The sequence below is a fragment of the Anser anser genome, assembly GCF_964211835.1.
Source record: "Anser anser genome assembly, chromosome: 6".
Classification (NCBI taxonomy): domain Eukaryota; kingdom Metazoa; phylum Chordata; class Aves; order Anseriformes; family Anatidae; genus Anser; species Anser anser.
In genome coordinates, this window is record NC_139726.1 from 7349302 (window position 1) to 7372233 (window position 22932).

The window sequence follows — 22932 nt, forward strand, 5'->3', positions numbered from 1 at the left end:
TTTTGGATTATGTCTGATTGCCCGTGTCAGTATGGTGCCCCAGAGTAGAAAATTGCATTATAATATTATTGCATTACACATCATAAATTTGAACAATATTTGTGCAGCTCACTCCAAATACTACTGGTCGCAATTTGTAGTGCATTAAGTGGAGCACCAACTAGTGATTGCAATATATACATAGAACGCTTATTTAATATTGATTGAAATGGATTTTGCCTGTGGTAAGTGACGCAAGTTGCTGCTGTCTAATTTTGTGGCTGAGGCTTCAATGTCAAAGTACAATTGGGTTGAGCTCCTGCTGCTAAGCACTGGGAATTTGTAATGAATGTTATACACATTCATACAATTTATTGTTTGGTGAATGGTTGTTTTAAATTTCCTTTGTTTCTAGTAAAACAGCATTTTTAGGAACAGAGAAGTACATGCTTCCAAATATTCACTCTTCTAACACATTTACTCAGCTCTGTGATATGTTCTTAAACAAGTGGATGCATTAAAATCCCCAAGGGGCTTGGAGCACTACCATTTGGATCACATTGTAGAAGATACATTTTAAATACAAGGTTTTATATGTTGATTTTCAATAAATGCTCACCACTTACCCCACAGTAAAGGAAGGCCTTGCACTAATCTTTTTCATATGAAAATCTGCTTATTAGTAATAAGATTTGATACTATTTGTGAAGCTCTCAAGTTTCAGATCCTAGTAACAAAATATGTGTGCTTATAAACAATAACCAATAATAAAATTTAAAAATAATTAATTTCTGATACTACTAACAAACAAAAACCTACATTCAAACGCTTCAGCTCAAATGACAAAAGGAAAACAGTAACACCAATTCAGTGGAACTATGTTCTAATCCATAGTTGCAGTTTATAGGTGCTTCCACAATATAGCTGAAATACAGTTAGATTACTTCTTAAGTTAGTCTGCTTTTCCGTGATTCTCTGCAGTTCACTCAAAATCAAATATATATTTATATTTTTCATTCTCAGCTATATTACTGTATTTTGTGCATACTGCCATTTTCAAAGGGGCTCACCTATTTACCAGGGAGCTAGCCTGCCTTTTCTTCCCTTTTTCACAGCCTGGCTGTTGGTCACTGACTAAAAGTACAGATACTTTTGCAGGATGCTATGGCGATTCCAAATGTATGCAAAAGCAAGCAAACCAAAATTAGGCAGCATTAGTACCGTGGCATTTCTGAGACCTGCTATACTAGCCTTGTCCCCTCCCTGCACTGCTGGTGTCCTTGTGTCTCTGCCTTTAGAGCAAGGCGATCCTTTAACATCTCTGCTCCAACAGCGGGGAATTGGAGGGCTTGAGCTGGGTTGCACTCCTCCCTGCTAGCTGGTGGTGCCTCCCTCTCTTCATAGCAAAGAACTGTAGAAGAGCCAAGCCCCCATGTAAATGTATCTCAGAAGAGCAGAGAGTGAGCCTGAACCAGTTGAAATAAATAAATGGCCCCCTACCTTGGTATGACAGCAGATGACAGACGCTACCAGCAGCATTCACTTGTGCTACAGTCTCCATCATGCAGCAGTGTATCTGTCAGCAGACCCTGGCCTCTGCAACACGAGCTGGAGGATGAAGGAAGAAAAGGTTAGTGCTGGGAAAAAGATGGATGCCTATACAAAACCTCCTGATGCCCAACCTGCCGACCTGAGCTTCCAAAGGCTTAATAACAGTGTGGTAGAAAGCAGGTACCACAACATATGTTTTACATCACTGTCACTGAAGCGTTGAATCACATTGACCATCACGGGCAAGTACAAACTATAAACACTGCTAAAGCAAAGAATCATAAATTGCATTACCTACACCATGCACTGCATATGGCAATTAAAACTATACTTCATTAAAGCTCAGGGGCTACCACAAGTAAAATAAAGCTTTGAGTAGAAAACAGAAATAGTTTAACAGTCTGAATTTAGGGCAATTATTCCGATTTTTTTTTTACAACAGGCATTGGTAGGTCCTCTTCACAGAAGCCCAATTCAGAGACAACCTTAAGCACAAGTTGTTAAAAATAAAAAAAAAAAGTTAAAAAAGTACTTTCCTATTCTGTGCTTGACTACCTGGAAAATTTAAGAGATCTGTTTAATACTAAGCTAATATTTAGGGTTTTCTTGGCCTTGGATGTTTTCCATTTTTGGCCCAGGCCAACTAAACTGGTTCATCTCAGCTTGTATTCTAGACCCCTTTTTACATATTATTTAAGATTTCATAGACAGTAACTGATGCACCATCAAAATTAAATCACCTGCCCATTTCCAGCCTGGAGTCTCTCATATTCTACATAAAGAATCAAGATATAAATAATCTCAGAACACAGAATACAGAGAACTGCACCCTAGACAATACATATCTGATCAGCAATTTGATAAGCACTCTTTTGAGAATCCCATCTCTAGTTATGGAAGACAAGTTAAAACCAAAGGACCACCTATCTACACTTTCTTTTCCCACATAACGTGGATTTAAAACTAATACCCATGTGCCTACAGACACTGACACACACAAAAAATTAGTAAGCTTGGCATGAAAAATTTGGGCCTTCCTGTCACCACATTCTTTACCCCCATGGTTCCTTTTTTCCTCCACCACTGGCTTTGCTACCCGCCTGCTTCATTTCCTCTCTCTTCCCTCCCTGCACCACTAGTGCTGCTTCCTTGCTTCTCACACACCAAATCCTTGCCCTTGCCTTCTTCTTGCTGCTGGGAATGCTGCTTGCTCCTTGCCTAATCACCACAAATTTTAGGATTAAAGCAAAAATCTTCTTTTGAAGGTGTTAGACCTTTGCTCCACAGCAGATGGTGCTTCACTAGTTAGGACCTTGTGTTTTAGAAACCTTGCTCTTGAGCACCATACAATTGTGCATGGTAAGGGGTCATTAATTGTTCATTTTACCTAGGTGGAGGCAACAACAGCTTACCTATATTTACACTTGCAGTGATATATTATTCTGATAAGTTTGTCTGAATTACCTACTAAATAGAAAAAAAAGCCTCTTATAAGGCTCTTTATTTAAAAGCAATCTTCTGCCTTTACTTAGGACTCTTCCTATTACTTCAGCTGAAGCCATGTAGCCAGAAAAGAAGCAATTTGCAGCACTGAAGTCACTCTTCAAATATTAAATGCAGAAAAGGTTGGAAGAGTTTTATTCTAAAAAGTGCATAGCACACAGGATCAGATATTGTTGCCATGGCTGACTTCCTTTATTGCTTTGAGCAAATCCATATTTGATGCATTAAGGATGGATTGGCTTACTCTTAGGTAGAAGTAGGTCAAGTGATTTTTAAGCCACAGTTCTTTCCCTCTTGCATAGGATAGGAGTAAGCACTATAGATCGTTTCTTGTTTTTAAAGTCTTTAGCACGTTCAATTATAGGGAAGTTTATAAATTAACTTGCAGTTAATGCATAATGCCATCTAGTGGAAAAATCAACAAGTATAGCGGCAACAAGTCTGTCTAGATAGCCCATGAAATATAATTAGTGTTGCGACTACTTGACAGTTTTAATACTGAATTAAACTTAGAGCAGAAGAACTATAACTTAATTTTCAAAACCTCCATGATAAAAGGTCTTCACCAAATTTAAATATATTCCAAAGACATTTTATCCCTGAAGGCACAATACACAAATCTTAATCCCAGTGAACTTGTATTTACAATGATTGTAGGATATGAAATAGACCTTGGAAGTCTTTTGTTTTTCTTTTCCATTTTAATTTTACTTAGGGGTTGATTTTTTTGACCAACAGAATGACACCCCATTCAAGCTGGTAAAGGAGACAATTCAAAGAAGTTTACTGATACATCAGCCAAAACAACCTGTAATTCTGGAGAGTTTTAGAATGAAGATCTTCATCTTTAGAACTATGAAGTCATTTTTCTGTGCCCATAAACAGATACAAGTCAGAAAGAAGACAGTGAAAAAAGAGCCTAAAAATCAAATTTATACAATCTAAAGGAAATAGGTTTGTCATAAAAAGATCGGAGCAGACTAAGTGGTCAAGAGAGGCTATTTGTACCAGATAAGTAATATGCTCCATTAATGGCCTTTCCAAAGCCAACAGGAAAGGAACAATCCAAGGGAAGAAAGCCATTAGACTCTTTTCCTTCATAAAAACATAGCACCTGCCATTTATTGGTGCATTAACTTGCTCAGAGGCCTGAGTTAACACTCTTATCCTCTGCAAATGTTGTGTCAACCTATTTTGGTATTGCTTAATTTATCATTTACTAGTTAAAACCTTACAGTTAAATAGCCCCTGATGTTTATATTGGCTGAATCCTACAAATTCGGACATGAGGGACCCAATGGGATCATTCACTTAACTCACATCTTTGAGGACTATTAGCACGCCTATACCAAGTCAGATGTGGTTACCTGTGGCTTTTTTCCCAGTTGAATTTAGAAATTCTCCAGGGAGGAAGATTCCACCACCTCTCTCAGTAAGCTGAGTGCTGCTCTAACATTATAGTGAAGATTTTTAAATGTTCTGTCTAAACCTCTCAAGCCACAGCTTGTGACCATTGGCCCAAGCTATCTATTCTGACGTTTCTGCTTATTTTTTCCCTTTAGTTTTGAAAAGAGTATCAAGATAAAGGTTTTTAAGGATAGGATGACAAAGAAGCAGTTCTACTGAAGACGTACAGCACATTTTGGAGCCCCAACCACCACAAGTGATGTAGACATCTGCCGACAGTGCCAGGCAGAACAGTCAAGCCTCATACACTGGGTAAGAACCTCAGACAAATGCCCTCCTTACCAATGCTGCCCTACAGCCAAGACTGCATTTCCTGAACTTGCAGCATCCTGCCGTCGTTAATTGCCTCTCTGGGAGTTGTACCTGCTCAATGCAGCTTATCAGCCCAATCTGTGATTCACCAGCCAGTGGGACAAGACACAGTGCTGATACATTGCATTAGCAAGACAGCAATTACATATTTTTTTTTGTAAGCAATGAGTTGAGTCTCAAATGAATAATTACATTTATAGAACTTAAAGGGAAACCGAGGTTCTTTTGGGCACTGAAATAAAAAACGAAATTGAGTGCTCTTGCTATTTTTTTCCTTCTGCAAGCTAATCTTTTCAGAATTTCAAACTTTTGGCAAAGAAATTGTTTTCCACGTGACACAAGTCATCATTTCCGACCCAAGTAAGGTTCAAAGCTGATGTAACATGAAAAGTTATTCTATAAAAAGGGCTGTACCTTAGCACCTCCTGATAACAAATTATACATTTAGATCCTAAATATGTAAAAAAACACCACCAACAACAAAAAAACAGATTATAAGAAAAAAAGACACCCTGGCTGGTACAAAGAAATCAATTTTTTTTTTTTAATTAAACCAACAGGTGAAAAAAGCAGGCACTGTTGCACATGCAAACCCTTCTTGAAGTCACGAGGGCTGTCTGCCTAGCTACACTTTCTGAGTGTATTACTTGGAAATGAATTATACCAACTGGTTTAGGAAAATCTATTACTTTTTTTTTTTTTTTTTTACAAATATTGCCTCAAATTGACTAAAATTATAAGTAAAACACCTAATTTGTACAGCCCGCATACACCTGTGATAGTCAACAGATAAATTAAAATGAAACCAAGTACATAAACTTTATAAGTAATGTAAACACTCTAAAATACAAATTTTCTAACACAACCATGCGAAAATTAAGTGAAATATCTGTGGCTGTTGAAGTGTTGCTGAACCCTGATATTGAAGATACATGTAGTCTTGGTGGTAGAGAAGAAGCTGTCTGTATTACTGTATGATCGACCATCTCTCAATTATTTTTAGGGCACCGTTGACAGCTTTTAAGAAAATGAAAAATGTGACTAAAACTCAGCTTATTAAAGATGCTACTCTTCCCTGTAAAATTAGCAAATGCTGGTAGCCATGCATAACTCCATGTCACTGCTAAATGTAATATAAATGTTTTAGTATGCTTATTAACCAATTACCCTGTCACTTTATACAAATTCAGATGATATTCAGTATGGATAGATAAATGTCAATATTCACAGCACATTTCATCATTCTAGATCAAACAGATCCATCTCTTTTGCTACTGCTGCACATGAAAAATGGCTTAGCTGCAATACAATATAAAATTTTGGTCTTGAATTCCACAAAACACAGGCTCCTGCTTCTTCTCAGTAGAAGAATACAGTGAATTATGCAATTCATGTTCTTAAAATCACAAAGGGGATTTTAATCACTGTCTCCTATTTTTCCCATTACCCACTGAACCTTTTACCTAAGAGGATGAGAAATAATGAATATATCCAGAAAATCAAGGATGCAGAGACCTATTGAATTTGCTCTACGTGCTGCCAACATTATCTTTGCTTTACCCAGTAATATTCCTAAAATTAGTATCTGAAGAATATCATGATTTTACCTACAGTGTCTTACAGAAATGAAATATTCAAACTCAAATTGCATGCCAGGCGTCAGGAAGGTAATTCTTCTTCCTCTCAAGAAAAAAAAAAAAGCAGAAACAAAACCAAACAAAAAAAATGTAAGCTGGCAACAGGTTGACTAAGTACCTAGGAATTTGATCTCCATCAAAACCTAGAGGAGTGAGATGATTTAAACAGTTAAGCCTCTCTCTGAAAAGATAAAAAACAACAACAACAAAAAAACAACCACAAAAAACTGGCACACGATAGAATGAATGTAGTTTCCTGGTTATGAAGAAGAACATGTTTTTACAAAACATTCATGCTGGCTGTGGCTAACATTCTATTTTCAAACACTTTCTATAATCATCCTGGCTAAATACTCAAGTGGAAATGCACAGAACCCTGGTTACAATTCACTTGGCATAAGAAAAGGATAAGATATTCTTTTCCAACTCTCTTAACAATGTGGGTTAGCTATTCAAAACAATACAAAAATATTGTCATATACAGTTTATCAGACAATTCACAGCATAAGTGAAGTGTGGAGTCTTCACTTACCAGTAGAGTGGAAGGAATACGAGTATAGTTAGCTTACTACAGATTAACAAAAATGTATTTCCTCAAACACTTATATATCATCTCCTGATAAAAAAATAAATATACAGCAAGACAAAAGAACATCACTCTTTCGTTGATGATGTTACTTGCCAAGGAATAAGATTTTAATCCAAGTCACAGTTTAGAGAGTTTAAAAGATTGGAGAAGCAAATAGATATGGGTTGGACAACATTACGCATAAATCCCATCACATCTTCCTTCTGACACAGGCAAATCCCATAAATAAATGTAACTAGTCCCTTTTTCTCATGAAATCCTTACATTCAAGGTAGTCATTATGACTTTTTTTTTTTTAATATATATTTTTAATGCATAAGGTTAAATACATTTGTTTAGAATAGAGGCATGCAATCTTGCATGACTGTATGTTTCTCTGAACGAAATAGTAAGTTTAGTCTTTGTGGGTAAACCTTTGCTTTCCCATATTTATATTTAAACTCTAACTCAAAACCAGCTTTAAAAAAGTTTCAAGATGGAAAATGCCCATTGTGCAGAATCTTTTTCAAGATCTTCTGCTCACTTAAGGATGACATATTTTGCAGTGTTTCACTCCTCTTTTGAAGCCACAATAGCATTTATTAATGCTCATGGCTCCAGCTCACTTGGGCATTTTTTGCAAATATGATCCTGCAACATCATATAGAGGAAGAGTAGGTGCTTATGTGAGGTGTCATCAATTACTTACCAAGGTCACTGCAAGCTGTATTCCCTGGGAATAGTATTATATGCACTCTTTCATAGCCTGAAGGAAAAGGTACCGAATTATCATATTCTTTTCTCAAAATAACAATCTGATTATTTTTGACCCAAGTTAATATTCGGTCTAAAAATGCCAAGAAGAGAGATTAGTTCAATTTAAACTCTATTTAACCCATTGTAAGAGAAAAACAGTAAGTGACCTACATACATTGGGTAATAATTTAAGTCTGCTGTGCAGTTTAAAAATTAATGTAGCATTGTTGTACTAATATCATTATTATTGCTTTATTTTAAATTAAAAAATAAGGTGACTAATGCTAGGCTCAGAGGTATATATACAGAGTTAAGAAAACCTAGTGTAGAATTTCTCATCCTGTAGACCATGGAACATGCTGTGTGACTACAAGTGATCTACAAAACAATAGGAAAATAAGTATCCTCCTCTGCCTACATGCAAAAAATTAACCAAACAAACAAAAAAGTAAAAAACATCCTACAAAATTTAGCCTAATTTGTATTTGCTCATAAAAGAAAACTATGGAAGCCAATACTGCACAACATGGTCAAGAGACTATAAAAATAAAAGATTAGGTTTGTTATAAGAAGGCTGTGAAATACAGAATCTAGAGGATTTCATCACTTTAGAGATGTATTTCATGTATTAGTTTCGCTAGAGAAAATGTCTAAATGGCAAAGAATCATACTGTCTCACCCACACAATGGGCACAAAATGGTAGTTGTATTGCACAGAGTGAGTGTTTAAAAAATAAAAGCACTTACTTGAAGGCTTTGCCTTTAGAAGTATTTGGATAAATCAGTCTCAGAGCTTGGCCTTAGAGGAGTAACAGTGAAGATTATCTATAGCGATGACCTTTCCAGGATGGTTGTCTGCCCATCCACTTGGAATTGGATTGGTACTTAGTTTTTGTTTCAGATGTGCCTCATGTGGAACTGAATGGGGATGCTATTACCTCCTGCTGTAGTTCCATGAAATACCAACTGATGAAAGTAAGAAGCGAATGTTTTCTTTTGAATGTCATAAGGCCTCTGACCAAACTAATAAACCATCCTGGCCTACACTAGCACTCCTGATACTGCAATAAAAGGTCAGTGACAAATACAGTATTTTGCTGCCAGAAAAAGGCAGTTTTTCTGTTTAAGATGTGTATGAAACACAACCCTGCAAACAAGTTGGCTAATGGTGACAGTACTGTATTGCTCTTATGCCTTTAAACATATTAAAACATAATCACTGGGCCAGATGACAAACTCTTTCCAAATATGCAAGAGTGCTCCCAACTTAAGTGCTGCACTCAAGATGCTGGTCAATATGGAATATTGACTAGTTAATGTCAATCAAAACAAGCAAACTTCCTTCTCAGGAGCCTCTGAATGCACCACAGTGTTCTGATAATTCAGGTGAAAATGTTCCCGTCAGTAGTGCTAAAAAGAAAGGAAATATAGAAGTCTAGAATAGATGTACCTCTCATTTTCAGAATGACAAATGAACATATTATACTAACACATCCAATTGTGCTTATAATGAAAATGGATTTATTGCAACTCCATACATACTGACGAGAAATAAAAAATGTTCTACACTCGCACAGTGACCGCTGTCTAACAGAAGGACCGGGACCTGTTTTCCTATTGCCACTCGTTGGTTCCACCCTACAGAATGCAGTAATATCACGTTCTTTCTGCCTTTTTGCACCCTGGTACTCTTTATCATGCCATAGCGGGTGCTGACGGTAGTATGACAATGGTTAAGTGAAACAAGGGGACTGTAACAGGACAACAGCTTACTTTACTGCCAAGAGAATGCTATTTCCCCAGCAGAATGTCTACCTTGGAAATGAGTAAAATGATGGACCTCATCCAAACTTTGTCAAATATAATTGAAGTTTTTTTCTGTGACTGCTAAGAGTTAGAGTGGGCCTGAAGGAAGCATCACAAATCTGATAGGTATTTTTCATTCCTTCAGTAGAAGGAAGGAGGAGGGGCAGAAAGAAGGAACAAATGAACCACCACCACCACCACAAATAACCTCAGCAAAATCAGAACACAGACAATCCAGATGAAGAAAAACAAGGTTCTCTTCATTAGCATTGGTTGCTGGGGTGCAAGAGACCTTCATCCAGTTTGGAACCACCTTTTCTATGGAAGCCAAAATGTTATGGAAATTACAGGCGGTTTCAGCAGGGAAGAAAGTTCTGCAAGTGCATATTAATCTTGCAGCAACTACAGAACATGGGATGGCATCAGCTGATTTAGATTGAACCCAGGGAAGTGGTTTCTCATTGATTTTTGGTTTTTGTTTGTTTTTAATTGATTTGGGGTTCTCCCGGTTCCTATCCAACAAAGGGAGGTTTAAGAAGCTAAGCAATAATATCATATAATAACACAATGATTATGGCCAGTTCTTTTTCTCTCTGTTGACTTTGCATACAGACTTACTACGCAAAAAGTCCCACAGGGCTGGAAAACAGGACCCAGGTCTTTAAACCCCTAACCCTACCTCCTTTATCCAATGTAACATGCTTTGGGTGAAAGAAGTGTCATGAGAAATAAAAGGCAATGTTGGAAAAGAAAGCAGCTTCTAGCTTCTGTGATGTTGCAGTCTTTCTGCTTCTCAATAGCTAGCTTATATAAATAATGGTCTGATCTGAAAGACTCTGCATTGTGGAGCTGCTTAATGTTTTGAATTTATATTTACTTAAAGGCAGAGTATGTCCCTTCTCACATGAGGCCATGTTTGAAACCAATGAAAAGAGTAATTTAAAAGAAACACTAATATTCTTTGCAAGCCTCATATTCTTTTCTATAGCCTGAACACTATAGCATTTATATAAACAGAGACAGCTGCAGCCCCTACCAGACAGTTTCATGTAAGAACAGCAATTGAGAACATCTAAAAAAAGAAAAAGGAACATATTAAAGTTGAAAATTTGTGGTTAGGTCTTCCTAGCTTCTGTTTTTTTTTTTTTTTTTTAATGTATTACTATTATTATTATTTATTTCCAAGTCATTTGGAAACCTACCTCTTTCACCTCCTTTTAAAGAAACAGAATTAGGAATCTCCAGGAACTTTCCTCTTGGGATGATTTCTGGAAGTTATAAGAATGCTAAAGTAACTTAGAGAGACTTACAGAAAGGAGGCAGTGTCCGATGCGAGTCACTGGTCTATTTTCCATTTATGCAAGGAATCCTGCTGGAATCCATCTGGTATGGACAGATCTCCCTAGAAGAGAAAGAACCTTGCAGTAGTTGCGTTAGGGAGCATTAAATCTGTTGCAGCAATTTCAAGGGACTCTTCATGGCTTGCACTGGACAAACTCTGCATGGGAGCATGACTCCCAAATCTGACTCAGAGGTTTTGTATCCCTGCCAGGTGCTGAAAAGTGATTTGGCCCCAATCCCTTGTCTCTCATCAGGTTACAAAATTGGTTCTACTCAAAGGTAAGGATTCTCATTTCTTTACAAACACATTATAAGTGCTACAAAGATGTGGCAATCGAATACTTTGAGCAAATAACAAAAGGTATTTTCTACTTTTCATTCATATAGCTCATATCTATGAACAGCCCATAAAGAAAAAAAAAAATATTTGCAGGAGTTACTAGTTTCCAATCTCTCCCAGCTAAGCCCAAACCCCAAAAAGCATTTCCCTCAGAATAACTCACTTGTGTTAGCTTATGCAAGTGAGAATGTCTTTTGACATTCACATCAAATAGATACTTTGCAATATTGCATCCATTACATGAAGGAAAATAAAAATACTTTAGGCATTGCTTATATTCATGTTTATGTCAATCCATCTAGAAGAGCGAGAGCCCTGAGATCACCAAGCACAGTAAGATAGATAAGGGTGAAGATCAAATTTAAGTAAGAGGCAGAAGACTTCAAAAATATTTCATTTAGTATGTACAGCAGACTATGCATGAAGGAATCATGAGATTAGGCAAAAAGCAAACAGCAGTCCCTCTCACCATTATAGCCTACTCAATTCTATAAGGTTGAATTTCATCTCCATTCTATAAGGCCTGAACCTCAATCAATTTCTAAAATTATAGTTTATATCCCTTTACTTAACATTTACTTATATTTACTTTTTAAAATAATCAATGCTTTAAAATACAGCTGAAACGATTATCATACAGCATTAAGAAGCATTTGTTTAAAACTAAGTCATTTCAGTAGTTCACTAACTGTTCCCAAATAGGTATTCCTAAAGCGTCACAAAACTTTTTTAAGGCAAGATTGACAGCATACAAAATCATGTTCCTTGGTTTGCATAAATACTGCTTTCCCACTGGCCTTTCCATACTCCCCAGATTTGGTAACCTGTCAAAAGAGAAAGGCAATCTGAACTTTATATAACATAAATGGAGATTATACACTTACATACCAACTGGGGACCCGGGCTGCAATGTCGAATTGTCTTCTGGTAGTTTCCTAGACGCAAGTCAGAGCACAATGCAGTTTCAACATTTATCTGCATGCCAGTGAGCACGCAACTGGGAGCCTGTGCTAGCACGGAAAATGCTTTTGCTTATTTGCACTTCTCTATTTAGTCATTAGAAACCAGCAGAGAGGAAGAAGCTAACAACTCTGGCACAGATCTATCAGTAAAATTTTCTATTTTTTTCCCCCACTTCTGTTCTCCTAAGGTTTTTATTTTTTTCCCTGTGTTTTTCTGTGGCCCTAGGAAGGCCAAGCGAGTGAACTGTGCATGTCCATGGACACCAACAAGTCTCCAGCTCTAATCCCATGCACCCCCATGACACCGCTGTGTTTTGTGACAGATTTTAGCCTAATATTAACAAATAGCTGTCAACATGACCAAATTTCACCTCTGCGGGGTCTGAGAGGGGTGTGTGCGGTCCTGAAACATGGCAATAGCAGATGGAGAGAGAGCAAATTCACCAGAAAATTTGGCAGGAGGGGCGGATGGGGCCTTCCTCCCCTGCTGGACCAGCACCTCAGGAGCGGGGGGCAGCGCCTGCCCCTCACCCTGGGGCGGCCACGGGGGGCTCCCCCCTCTAAAAACACCCCAAACCCCGCAGGGGGAAGGCAGAGCCCACCATGGCGAGAGGCGCCTGACAGGGCTCCCGCTCCCTCAGCCAAGCACCTCAAGCCCGAGGTCCCTGCGGGCTCTGGAGGGCGGGCGGCCCCTGAGGGCGGCCGCTTCCAGCGGCTCCCCACAGCCCTTCCCTCAGCCTCAGCCAGCCCCGGCGGCCCTGAGAAGAGGGAGCGCCCCCACCTCTCCGCTCCCCAGCACCCCGGCGGGACGGCGGCCCCTCACAGGCCGCTCCGCACGGGGCAGAGCTGCCCCCCGGTCCCAACCCCGGTCCCGTCCCCGGAGCCGGGCGCTGCTGCCGCCGCCGAAGACGCTCCCCGGGGCGGGGAGGGGAAGGGAAGGGCAGCGCCGGGAGGCGGCACCGCTCTCCCACCTGCCCCCAGGCGGCGGCGGCGGCGCCGAGGTTCGCGATGAGGCGGCCGCGGGGAGCAGCCGGAGGAGTTTGTTCGCCGCCTGGCCCCGGCTCCCTGATGCTCTGAGCCGGAGTCTGTCTCCTCCTCTCCCCGGGCTCGCACCCGGGCTGGATGCTCCCGCTCGCTCCTCGCCTCGCCGCTCCGCTCGCCAGCCGCCTCCTCGCCAGCCATGGAGCCGTCCGCAGCCGCCCTGGACAGCACCCCGGACCCCGCCATCGTGCAGCCCCCCGGGAGCAGCCCGTCGCTGCCCCCCCGGGAGCAGCACCAGCAGCAGCACCAGCAGCAGGAGCAGCTGCGGATCGGGGAGAGCGGGCAGTTCAGCGAGGGGCTGGAGGACCGAGGTGAGCGCCCGGCGTCCCTCAGCCCGCACCCGCCTTCCCCCGGGGCAGCCTCCCTCCGGCCCCGGCCGCCCGACGCCCACCCCCGGCAGTTTTTTATTTTTAATTTTTTCCCCTCCGTCTTCCCCTGCAGCCCCCTGACGGCCGCAGCCCTACCTCCTCACGCCTCCACAGCAGCCCTTCCCACCCCCGTCAGCCCCACACCGGCTCTGCCCGGACCCCGCGGGCACTCCCTCACAACACCCCGCGCCCCGAACCTTTCCCTTTTCGTTTCCCAGCTTTAAAATCTCCTCACAAACTCCATTCGGGGCTACTCCCACCGAAAACTTGCCTGCCTGCTGGGGCAGCGGGCGCACATGGCGCCGCCGGGCTCCTGTTAGCGGGGCCCCGGGCGGCCCGGTCAGTCAGGGCCCTCCCTTAGTCCCCGTCCCCTGACTGGTATTTTATTCTTTACCGAAGTACCTGACCAGGGGTGGAAGGCTGCCTGCTTCCCAGCCGTGTTAGCCTCAAACACGTTAATTTTTGGACGTCTGTTGGTGGTGCACGAGGCACTCGGCTTACCTGCTGCCCATCTGGGAATACAGGCAGCTGCCATTTTAACCCTCCGCCTTGCCCCGGCCTCCATAACGCCTCCAGGCTCCTGTTCCACACAATTTGTCTCCACACGTTTTTTAATTCACGTGCTGGGTTTTCCTTAGCATCTCTGTTCCATTTTGTCCCGTTTCTCTCTCTTTTTTTTTTTTTCTTTGCACATCCCAAAGTCCCTTTTGTGTTCCCAGTCTTCACCCCATCCTACATGTAACCCCTGTATCCCCTGGTCTCTCTCTGGCTTTCCAAACTCCCGTGCTTGCTCGCTTATCCTAGCCATGAAATAGAGATATACCGAGGAAGAGCAATCACCATCTTCCCTGCATGCTTTCGGTCACGTTGGGACTGGGGACGACCCTTTTCCCAGGGGTGCCCTTACTGTCACGGCCAATGGCAGGTGGCAGGCATCTCGACTGAGGGCAATTTGAGGCTTCAGTTCTGTTTTAAGTAGTAGGAATCAGAAATTTTGGTTAGGGTTCAAACGTGGAAGTTTGCAGAAGTTTTCCATTTGTGCCCAGTATGACAGAGCTAAAGATGAAAGCTGGGCCTTTTGGTACTAAGGGTAGTTCCGAAAAGAGAGAGAGTGCGATGTACCTAACCTTTCTTTCTAGGAGGGAGAAGAGACTAAAGCTGCTGATTATTTCTTTCTTTGCATTCACACTCTTTCAATGGCCCTCGTGGTAGCTTTTTCTCGTAGTCTTTCATAGGAAAGTCACCAATTCCATCTCCCAGCTTAATTCCCAGTCATCATAGAGGATATTCTGGTCTGCTTTTTGCAGGTTGTCCCCATTGGAATTGTTACATTCTGTCCTTTTAGATTGTACTTTTTCTTATGCTCTTTTCCTATGAATCATAGCTGATCCAGTTATAGAGATGATACTTCCATGTTTGCTGAAAATAAAAAATAACCTCAAATTTTAGAACAAGATATTTGCTCTTTAAGATCTAGACCCAAATTCAGTGGTTTTTGTTTTTTTTTTTTTTGATGGGGTCCTTAAATTGACATCTTACGTGAACAATTTTTCTATTTCCCTTATCTCTTTCACAAATTCTAACTTGACATTTTAAAATGATCCTTTAGCCAAATAGAAAAGTACTTCTGGTAAGCCAGCATATGGTAAAGAATATCCTAGAATCACTTCACAAATATGCCAAGCTTGTGTTCTGCAACTGTTAGGCAGGTTTTTTTTCTTCTGATTTTTTTTTGGAAGAAAATCAGCTAATATATGAAGGTACTAAAAGATAAAGTAAAAATCCAGTGGATTTAACCAGCTCATCATCACTTCTTTAATGTAGGGTTATCTATGTGTTAAATAAATAATTGGCAGTAAAATTATTCAGTATGTTAATATCAGGGTGGAGGAATTTTATCAGTAGATACTAGCTTTTCATTTTTGTTGCAATGCAGGTTATACTGAAAGTATCGTTCAGCCTGCCTCCAATAGATGCTTAAAATTTGTTTTCTTATGGTCAGAGGAAAAATGTGGAGGTTTACCTTGTGAATCGTGTTGTTGTGTGTAAATTAATGAGCAGGTGTTGATTCTCAATAATTTCCATGCTATGGGTTTGGTAGTCATGTGAATGAGTTTGTATTTTTGTGTGCTGTCCCTTGGGACACTCCTGAGAAAAATACGATCTTTTCAGGGAAGAGAATTTTAATTACAGAAGGTATTACTTTAGGAAGGAAGGGATCATATCTGATAGCTAGAATATGCCAGCCATTTTGAGAGAGAGAGGGAGAGAGAGAAAGACACACGCACACACACATGCACGGCAGAAGTGGCTCAGTTTTATAAGGATTGCAGTCTCTGTCATACTGGACACGTGCTTGACATGTGAATACTAATTAGCAGTGCTTTGCTAGCTCTGGGGCTTATTATTCACTTCTCAACTTAATTAGGATATTATTTGATTTGTAATTATCAACTGTATGTGTTGGTCTTCCCAGGTAATAGTGAGCAGTAGCCATGAACTATAGGATGCCTTTAAAGAAAGAACCAGGTGAAGGATGCTTCTTATTCTGTTTTGTGTTTACTTCATGTTTGAAGTCTTGAGAATCAAAATTGGCTAAGGAAACCGACTTTGCTTTATGTTCCAGCAAGATTAGGGCCTTAATTTAAAATGCTTGTACTGGGGAGGGGGCAAGAAGGGGGAATCACAAAATCATGAGATTTTTTTCTGTATGGTTTTATTAGTAGAAGTTAATCCTTTATTTCAAAATCTGTTGTTATTGACCTCATATCAGATAGCAATTAAACTGTGGATTGTTATGTGTACTGTCAGAAGATAGGTGAAACATTGCAAAAAATATGTATTCCTTCACACAGATGAAGGCAGGCTAAGTGAGAAATGGCAGTGCACTGCTGTAGGTGAAGGACTCAGACCTTTCTGAGTTGTCATCTGGTAATTTTCAGGTGTCAGACAAAGAATTTGCATATTAAGACACAGACATTGTTTTCTGTTGGGCCTAGTAATTCTCTTGTGTGCAAGTTTGCGAATTCTTTTTCATTCATGAAGAGGGCACAGTGTAGCACAGAAGGGAGGAAATATTTGAAGTTGTCTGAAAACACAGCATTAATTTAAATTCTCCCAGTGTCTTTCTGAACTCTCTAATAGAGAAACTCTCTCTGCTTTCCACGCAAAGTAATTGACGGGAAAAAGCGTAAGGCATTTTTCCAAGAGAGGGCGAATTCCGCCAACTATTCTGGGATTAGAATTCTGACAGGCTTGAAGTGGCAGAATAAAATCTGGTGGCTCAAACTGCTACCACCCCTGGATGCCTACCCTGCTGCTGACACATTGCTGCCCCTGAGGCAGAGATGTCTGATTCACTTCTGCGTTGATTCCAAAACCACTGCAGTGTTGAGGCAGCGCATTACAGCCAGTTGAAGTTAATATCTGCTAGCATTAATAAACTGGGCTAAGCGTGGTGTGGGTTCAGGAGTACGCTCATAACCAGATCAGGTGTCCCTACCTCCAGGGTTGCAGTAGCCATCAGAAAGGTTGGAGATAAAACTGGGGGAGGCGAGGACAGTGACAGCTTCAGCTGTTAGGTTTTAATCTGCTGCTTTGTCTGCCAGCACTCCTCTTCCCTACCGTTTGCCTAAGACATTGGACCGGCTACTGAAAGATTTCACTATTTCTACACACATTTCGACAACATTTCTACACGCAGCGCCCTAGTTCTGCACACTGTGGGCAGGCAAGTCCCTCTGAAAAGGGATCATCACTTGAGAAGGACCACCCACAATTTCTGGAGTAATTCATTAATAAAGTTAAGAGTCATCAGGCCTTCTGTCACCAGCTAAGCAGATTTGAGTTGGAACTTGCCGGTGAAAAAAATGTATCGGCATGTTTCAAATTAAATGAATATCATATGCAGAAAAGAATCTGGATGGGATAAACAAATGGCAAATATGTTTAATTATGAATGCATCAGAAAGTGGCTTAAGACTCAGACTGAGAGAGCAAAAACCAAAGAATGTACTTTATTTTTAACTTGGGTTCTTTTCTGCAATTTAAGACGAGTGGACAAAAGATCTGCACAAATTGAAAGCATCAAAGAAGAGAGAAAGCAGTCCTGTTCCCTTTTGTTAGCAGACCTTTGCGCTGATTAGAGCAAGGCCCGAATTGTTCTTCAGACAGTTCCTGGTCCAGCTTCTAGCCAGGGATGTATTCTTACCTTTGGGGAAGGACATTGTGCTTCAAGAGTTCTTTTCAACTGTGCTAGCTTTGATTCTAAAGTGTGCCTGCTTCTACTTTGGTGCTCAACATGTGCAGTGTATTCCCGTGCATCGGTAGGTTATTTCTCAGAGGCTGGCAGACACAAGTTTTTCTCCTATGTTAATTACGTTCAGCATCCTGAACTGCGGAAATGGTTTTTGATCTCAGTGAGAGGAGGACGGGGCTCGCTCTTGTGTAGATGTATAGGTGGAAAACACAAGTGATGTGAATTTCTGTTAACTGCCGCACAATTGTAGTGCTATTATAAGTGGCTGAGGTGTGGGCCTTACCTTCCGTGTGGAATCAAACCAGCTTGTGTGTGTTGTGCTTGCTTACTCATACATTTCTGATGGCTTTTTTCACTTAACCACGATAACCTTGCTAATGTGAGGAGGATTTGATTCTGTATTGATTCGATATGTAATGTAGAATGTAAATAATGTGATCTAGGTCTGAACTAACACAGCTGTGTTTTTAAAAAGAGCAATGTATTGTTCATACCCTCTTTGCTTATTGCTTATCAGGTTTACTAGAAAGCAGTACAAGGCTAAAACCTCATGAAGCTCAAAGCTACAGAAAGAAGGCATTGTGGGTTTCCTGGGTCTCCATTATTGTCACACTGGCTCTTGCAGTGGCTGCTTTCAGTGAGTATTGGGAATATTTTAAATCTTCACACCTCTTTCTTTCTTTCTTTCTTTCTTTTTTTTCCTTCTTTTATTTCCTCCTTTATTCTGTTGGATTCTCAGAATTTCTCAGAATCTTTGTGGAAGCTTTCTCATGTTTTTTCTTTGCAACTGCTAAAAAGGTTTCTCTCTAGACTGCCTGTGTCTGCATGGTGCTTATGAATTAGTAAAACTCTTTTTTTTTTTTTTTTTTTCTGCAGTGAATAGGGTTGTTGAAGGTTGGAGAAAGAAACAGGAGATGTTGATTCCTGTTAGCATTTATGCATGTGGAACTGTTCGTTTTACAGAATAGCGTAAAAAAATCATTATGGAGTGGATTGCCTTTAACCAAAGGGGTCAAATATGACAAGTCTTAATCCACTTGGGATTCATAGTTGGAACACTATAATAAACAGTAGTGAATTATAAGGGGGAAATATATCATTTTTCTTACACCAGCAGATAACCTAACACCATGTTAATGTTAAAGAGAAATACCAGCCTGTTTTTAATCCAGTGTTTTTCCGTAAGTTTCAAGACATTTGTTTATATTACCTCTACACAAAGAATTTGAAAAACAAACAAAAAAATCTCTGTTTGGAAAAGTGAAATATATTTCTTTTATTTCAAAACAGGAAAAAATGCCGCATTGTGTAAATAAAGATATATTTCAGTTCAGTGCAAAATCTTAAACCACCAGCATTCTTAACGTAGTCAGCTGAGGAACACTACATTCTCATAATGACAAAAAGAAATGTGGAGTCTGGATCAAAATCTTTGCAATGGCACATTCTTTGTTTAAAAGAGGAAAAGGCAAGAATTACTGCATGTATATGTTTGTATAAGCAAAAGGAAAGCTCTGTCTAGGAGACAAGGCATCTAAGATGTCTCAAAACATCATTCTTCAGCTTGAAAAAGACACTTGCATTTTTTTTGGAAGCTGCAGCAGCATGTGTTTTATTATTCTAATCTGCAGCGTTCGACCTGCTGCTGGAAGTTGGTGTCAGCTCCCAGGAGAGATTATTAGAATCTGACCAAATGGTCTCTGAAACCCAAAATACATTACTTGGAGCGGTTTTTATGGAAACATAGGTACAACAGCTTGATTCAAAAAGCAGAGAAAAGAGCAGGAACACTTAAAAGCGGAGTCTAACACTAAAGAATTTGAGAACTAACAAGAAAGCAGGGCATCAGAGTTTCCATTTTGTTCTGCTTCATGAAAATGCAATAGTCTGTCTTTTGTACTGCAGCAACATAAAACTGTGTTTTAGAATAAATTTAATTCATTTCCTATTAACAATATAATTTTAGAAAATATTGAGACAGCTTTATTTTAAGCTTATGTCAGATTTATAAGATATAAGTACAAAAACAGCAATTAAACCACCCTATTTCTTTTAAAAGGGTCTCTTTTTAAATTTTGTAATTTAGTTAGGTTATCTGCTAGCTTTTTTTTTTTTTTTTCCTTATTTGTGGCATTCTGGTAGGGTTTAGAAATCCTAACAACAACAGAAGGCAGATACAGTAGTCCCTGCCTTCATGTATATTGTGACTCAGGTGGAATGGATGGTCATTGAAAGACTGAAATCAGCTATGTTTATGGAATCTTTCCTCTTGGTCTGAAGGGATTAAATTTATGAAGAACGAAAGAGGAAGCAGCACACATACATTCAATTTGTAGGGGATCTCTTAATAAACAATTGACAGTTAACTTAAGTGCCACTGAAGTATTGCCAGGGCTTTTGGTATGCTTAATATTAAAACTTTTTAATCTGTGGAAAATGCAGTGGTTCTAGAATCATTTTGCTCCCCCATGTAATTTTGCAGTTGTGTTCAGTTTATTGTCTCACATCTCTTTTGCTGTCCTTTTAGCAGGTTTTTCTAGCCAATCCGTGATCTGGGAGACATGTCAGGTTCCCAGAGTTTGCTGCCTGTTTTATATAAATGACTGGTTGTCACCCTGGGGTGTCTGACACTGCCAATTCTTTGCAAACACCTGCTATTTAAAGTATCCCGTTTCCTTTTTACCTCTTGTCTGTAATGGTAAGGTGTTAGCAACATGGCCGTGATGTTCAGTGAGAAATGGGAACCTGCTGTGGTAATTGTCAGGCTACACTGACGTACTCTCACTACTCTTTCTGATTTCCTCATAAGGTCTTTATGCAAATTTCTGGCTTATACTCTTACAGGCCTCAAAATCCTTTCTTCTGAATGTATCTTACAATGCTGCTTTGCAGCTGCGCTGGATATGGTAAAGATACTGGGCCAGGGAATTGGCATTGCTTGGTAACTGCAGTTGAAGAAATGGGGCACCTGGGGGACGGGAAAAGTACTGAGGAAAGTGATACTTGTTGCACGGACTGTGTGCAGAGTGGGGAGGTGGTTCCCAAGCCTCCTTGTCCAACCAAGGATTTGTAACTAGACTTCCTTCCCTTTTTTTATGGCCTGTCCTGTCACTTGTGTGCTGCAGCTTGATTATGTCCAGCCTTTCAAAGACCAAAGTTGCTTCCCAAGCTATTTTTTGCAGCATTAGAGTGTGTCGGAATGGCTGCTCTTCACTGGTGTGAGACGTTTCCTTCCAGTGGGATTACAGTGCCCCAGCTGAACGCTGATCTTTTGCTTGGTAATACTGAAAGAGACTGATAAATCTCAAGTTGATCTGAATACATAAAGAAGTTCCTTATTTAGGTAATGATCTGTGGCACTTGAGGCTAGAGCTGCGCTGAACTCTGTGTGTTAGTCTTATTGTTAAAAAGGACATCTGGTCAAACTTTCTGGAAAGATCCATTCTTTCTTACTGTCAGGTATTTAATATACTTAATTTTACTGCAGAAACGCTGTGCTCTTAAAAGACCTTTTGGCAGCTTGAGCTGCTGTCTGTAAATACCACTTCCTGTCTGCAGAAGCACTGTGCGGTAATCCTCGTGGTCCCCCTAGCTCTGGGTGCTGTTGAAGGCATTGCTTGTCAGCACATGGTTGCACAAGGCTTCTATAAATCTTTATAGACTTCACTTTGTAAAATCCTTGATGTTAGCAGAGCCCTATGGTGCTGTCTTCAGTGGCTGTAAGTTAGGCTTGCTAAGGATCAGCTCTGTGTATTCTGACATTTGTGGGTTTTGTGCAACACGTCTATGTTCAGATACTAAGCAATACCTGACAGATAAGTTCATTTCCCTTTTCCTTTCTATATTGCCTGAAACATGCATGCTTGTAGAGTTCTCATCAAGCGTGTATTTTCATTTTTATAAAAACATAAACTGAGACTGGGCATGGTGAAAGTTACTAAAATCAGCATTAGGTTGCTGCTCAGCACCCCAAGTAAGTACTGGAATAATCACGTTAGCATAATTATTTCTTTCTGCTTCACAATAATACAAGAAAAGAATCATAGCATAGTAAAACATTTTTGTAATGTATGTATGTGTAGTATAATGGTGTGATCTAAATCATTTTGTAATAACAACTATAACTTCTCCTTCCTGTAGCTGCAGTGTTGTAGGTTCATCGTGAGTCTCGTTTCAGTGTCATAATAGAGGATGAGGGATTATTACAGGTGGAATGGAACTTTTGTGTTTTGCAACCCATTGTTCTTAGTTTCTTGACATTTATGTTACTAAAACCTAATTTTGAAAAAAAATACAAATATGTCTTTTGCTGTTATAGTTTATTTTCTACCCAACGAGCTAATCTCTGATCATATTACCAAAGCAGAAAACAAACTCATTCTGCCTGGTACTTCTTGTCCCGTTTAGACTTGTGATTCACAGAACGCGTTCTGTTCATTCATCTTTTGATTTGATTAGCTAAAATTGTTTCATAATGAATTGAGTGGTCATATCAATATGTCAAAACAACGCATAGACCAAATTCTGCGCTGCAAGCCCTCTTTGTAGCCAGAGATTACAAAGCTGACATACAATATGAACTAAAGGGCAGTGGTCAGGGTGGGACTTGAGTCCCAGTGTGGTCAGAGCATGCCTGAATAGGCTCTGCATGTTAATGCACCACGGGAAAAGTTGACACTGGGCTATTTGCAAAATGCTGGGGAAATAGCAGCAGGTTGTGGAATCTGTCCCGATTGCTTGATGGACCATTTGTTTTAGACCACTGTAGATACACTTGAGGGTTGAGCTTTGTAGAAATAACCGAAAGCTTTAGTGCAAACGATATGTTTATGATTTGAAGTTTTACCCTGGTAACTGGTTAGCCTGGTGTAATAAATATGCACTGTTATTTTGAGAAGGTGAATTCTATTAATTTGCTTAGTGTTTCAGTTGCAAACTTGGTAGCTATAATTCTGTAAGTGGAAGTATTTTATAGAATTAGCTATTGGTCCATGGATAAGACATTGCAAGAAAATGCAGAGAAACTGATGTTCTGATTTTGTA

At 40.1% G+C, this 22932-nt stretch overlaps 2 protein-coding genes across 10 annotated transcripts in view; one reads left to right on the forward strand and one right to left on the reverse strand.

Moving 5' to 3' along the window:
* Positions 1–13998, reverse strand: part of ACMSD (aminocarboxymuconate semialdehyde decarboxylase) — a 48560-nt gene extending 34562 nt beyond the window's left edge. The window contains exons 1-5 of one of the 8 annotated variants that reach the window (XM_083841318.1): positions 13829–13998; positions 12149–12195; positions 10890–10981; positions 6568–6630; positions 1480–1587 (exon numbers count right to left, since the gene is read on the reverse strand). In XM_083841318.1, coding sequence (XP_083697444.1) covers positions 1480–1518 — 39 coding nt within the window. In that variant the 5' untranslated portion in view covers positions 1519–1587; positions 6568–6630; positions 10890–10981; positions 12149–12195; positions 13829–13998. Of the gene's footprint in view, positions 1–1479; positions 1588–6567; positions 6631–7726; positions 7784–8520; positions 8692–10889; positions 10982–12144; positions 12584–13003; positions 13143–13828 lie in introns of those variants that run through there. The other 7 variants (XM_083841315.1, XM_083841312.1, XM_083841317.1 and 4 more) reach the window with 7 other exon arrangements.
* Positions 13201–22932, forward strand: part of TMEM163 (transmembrane protein 163) — a gene marked incomplete at its 5' end in the record, with an annotated part of 98221 nt that continues 88489 nt past the window's right edge. Inside the window, 2 exons of one of the 2 annotated variants that reach the window (XM_083841329.1) lie at positions 13403–13574; positions 18407–18526. In XM_083841329.1, coding sequence (XP_083697455.1) covers positions 13403–13574; positions 18407–18526 — 292 coding nt within the window. Of the gene's footprint in view, positions 13575–18406; positions 18527–22932 lie in introns of both variants that reach the window. The other variant, XM_083841330.1, reaches the window with a different exon arrangement.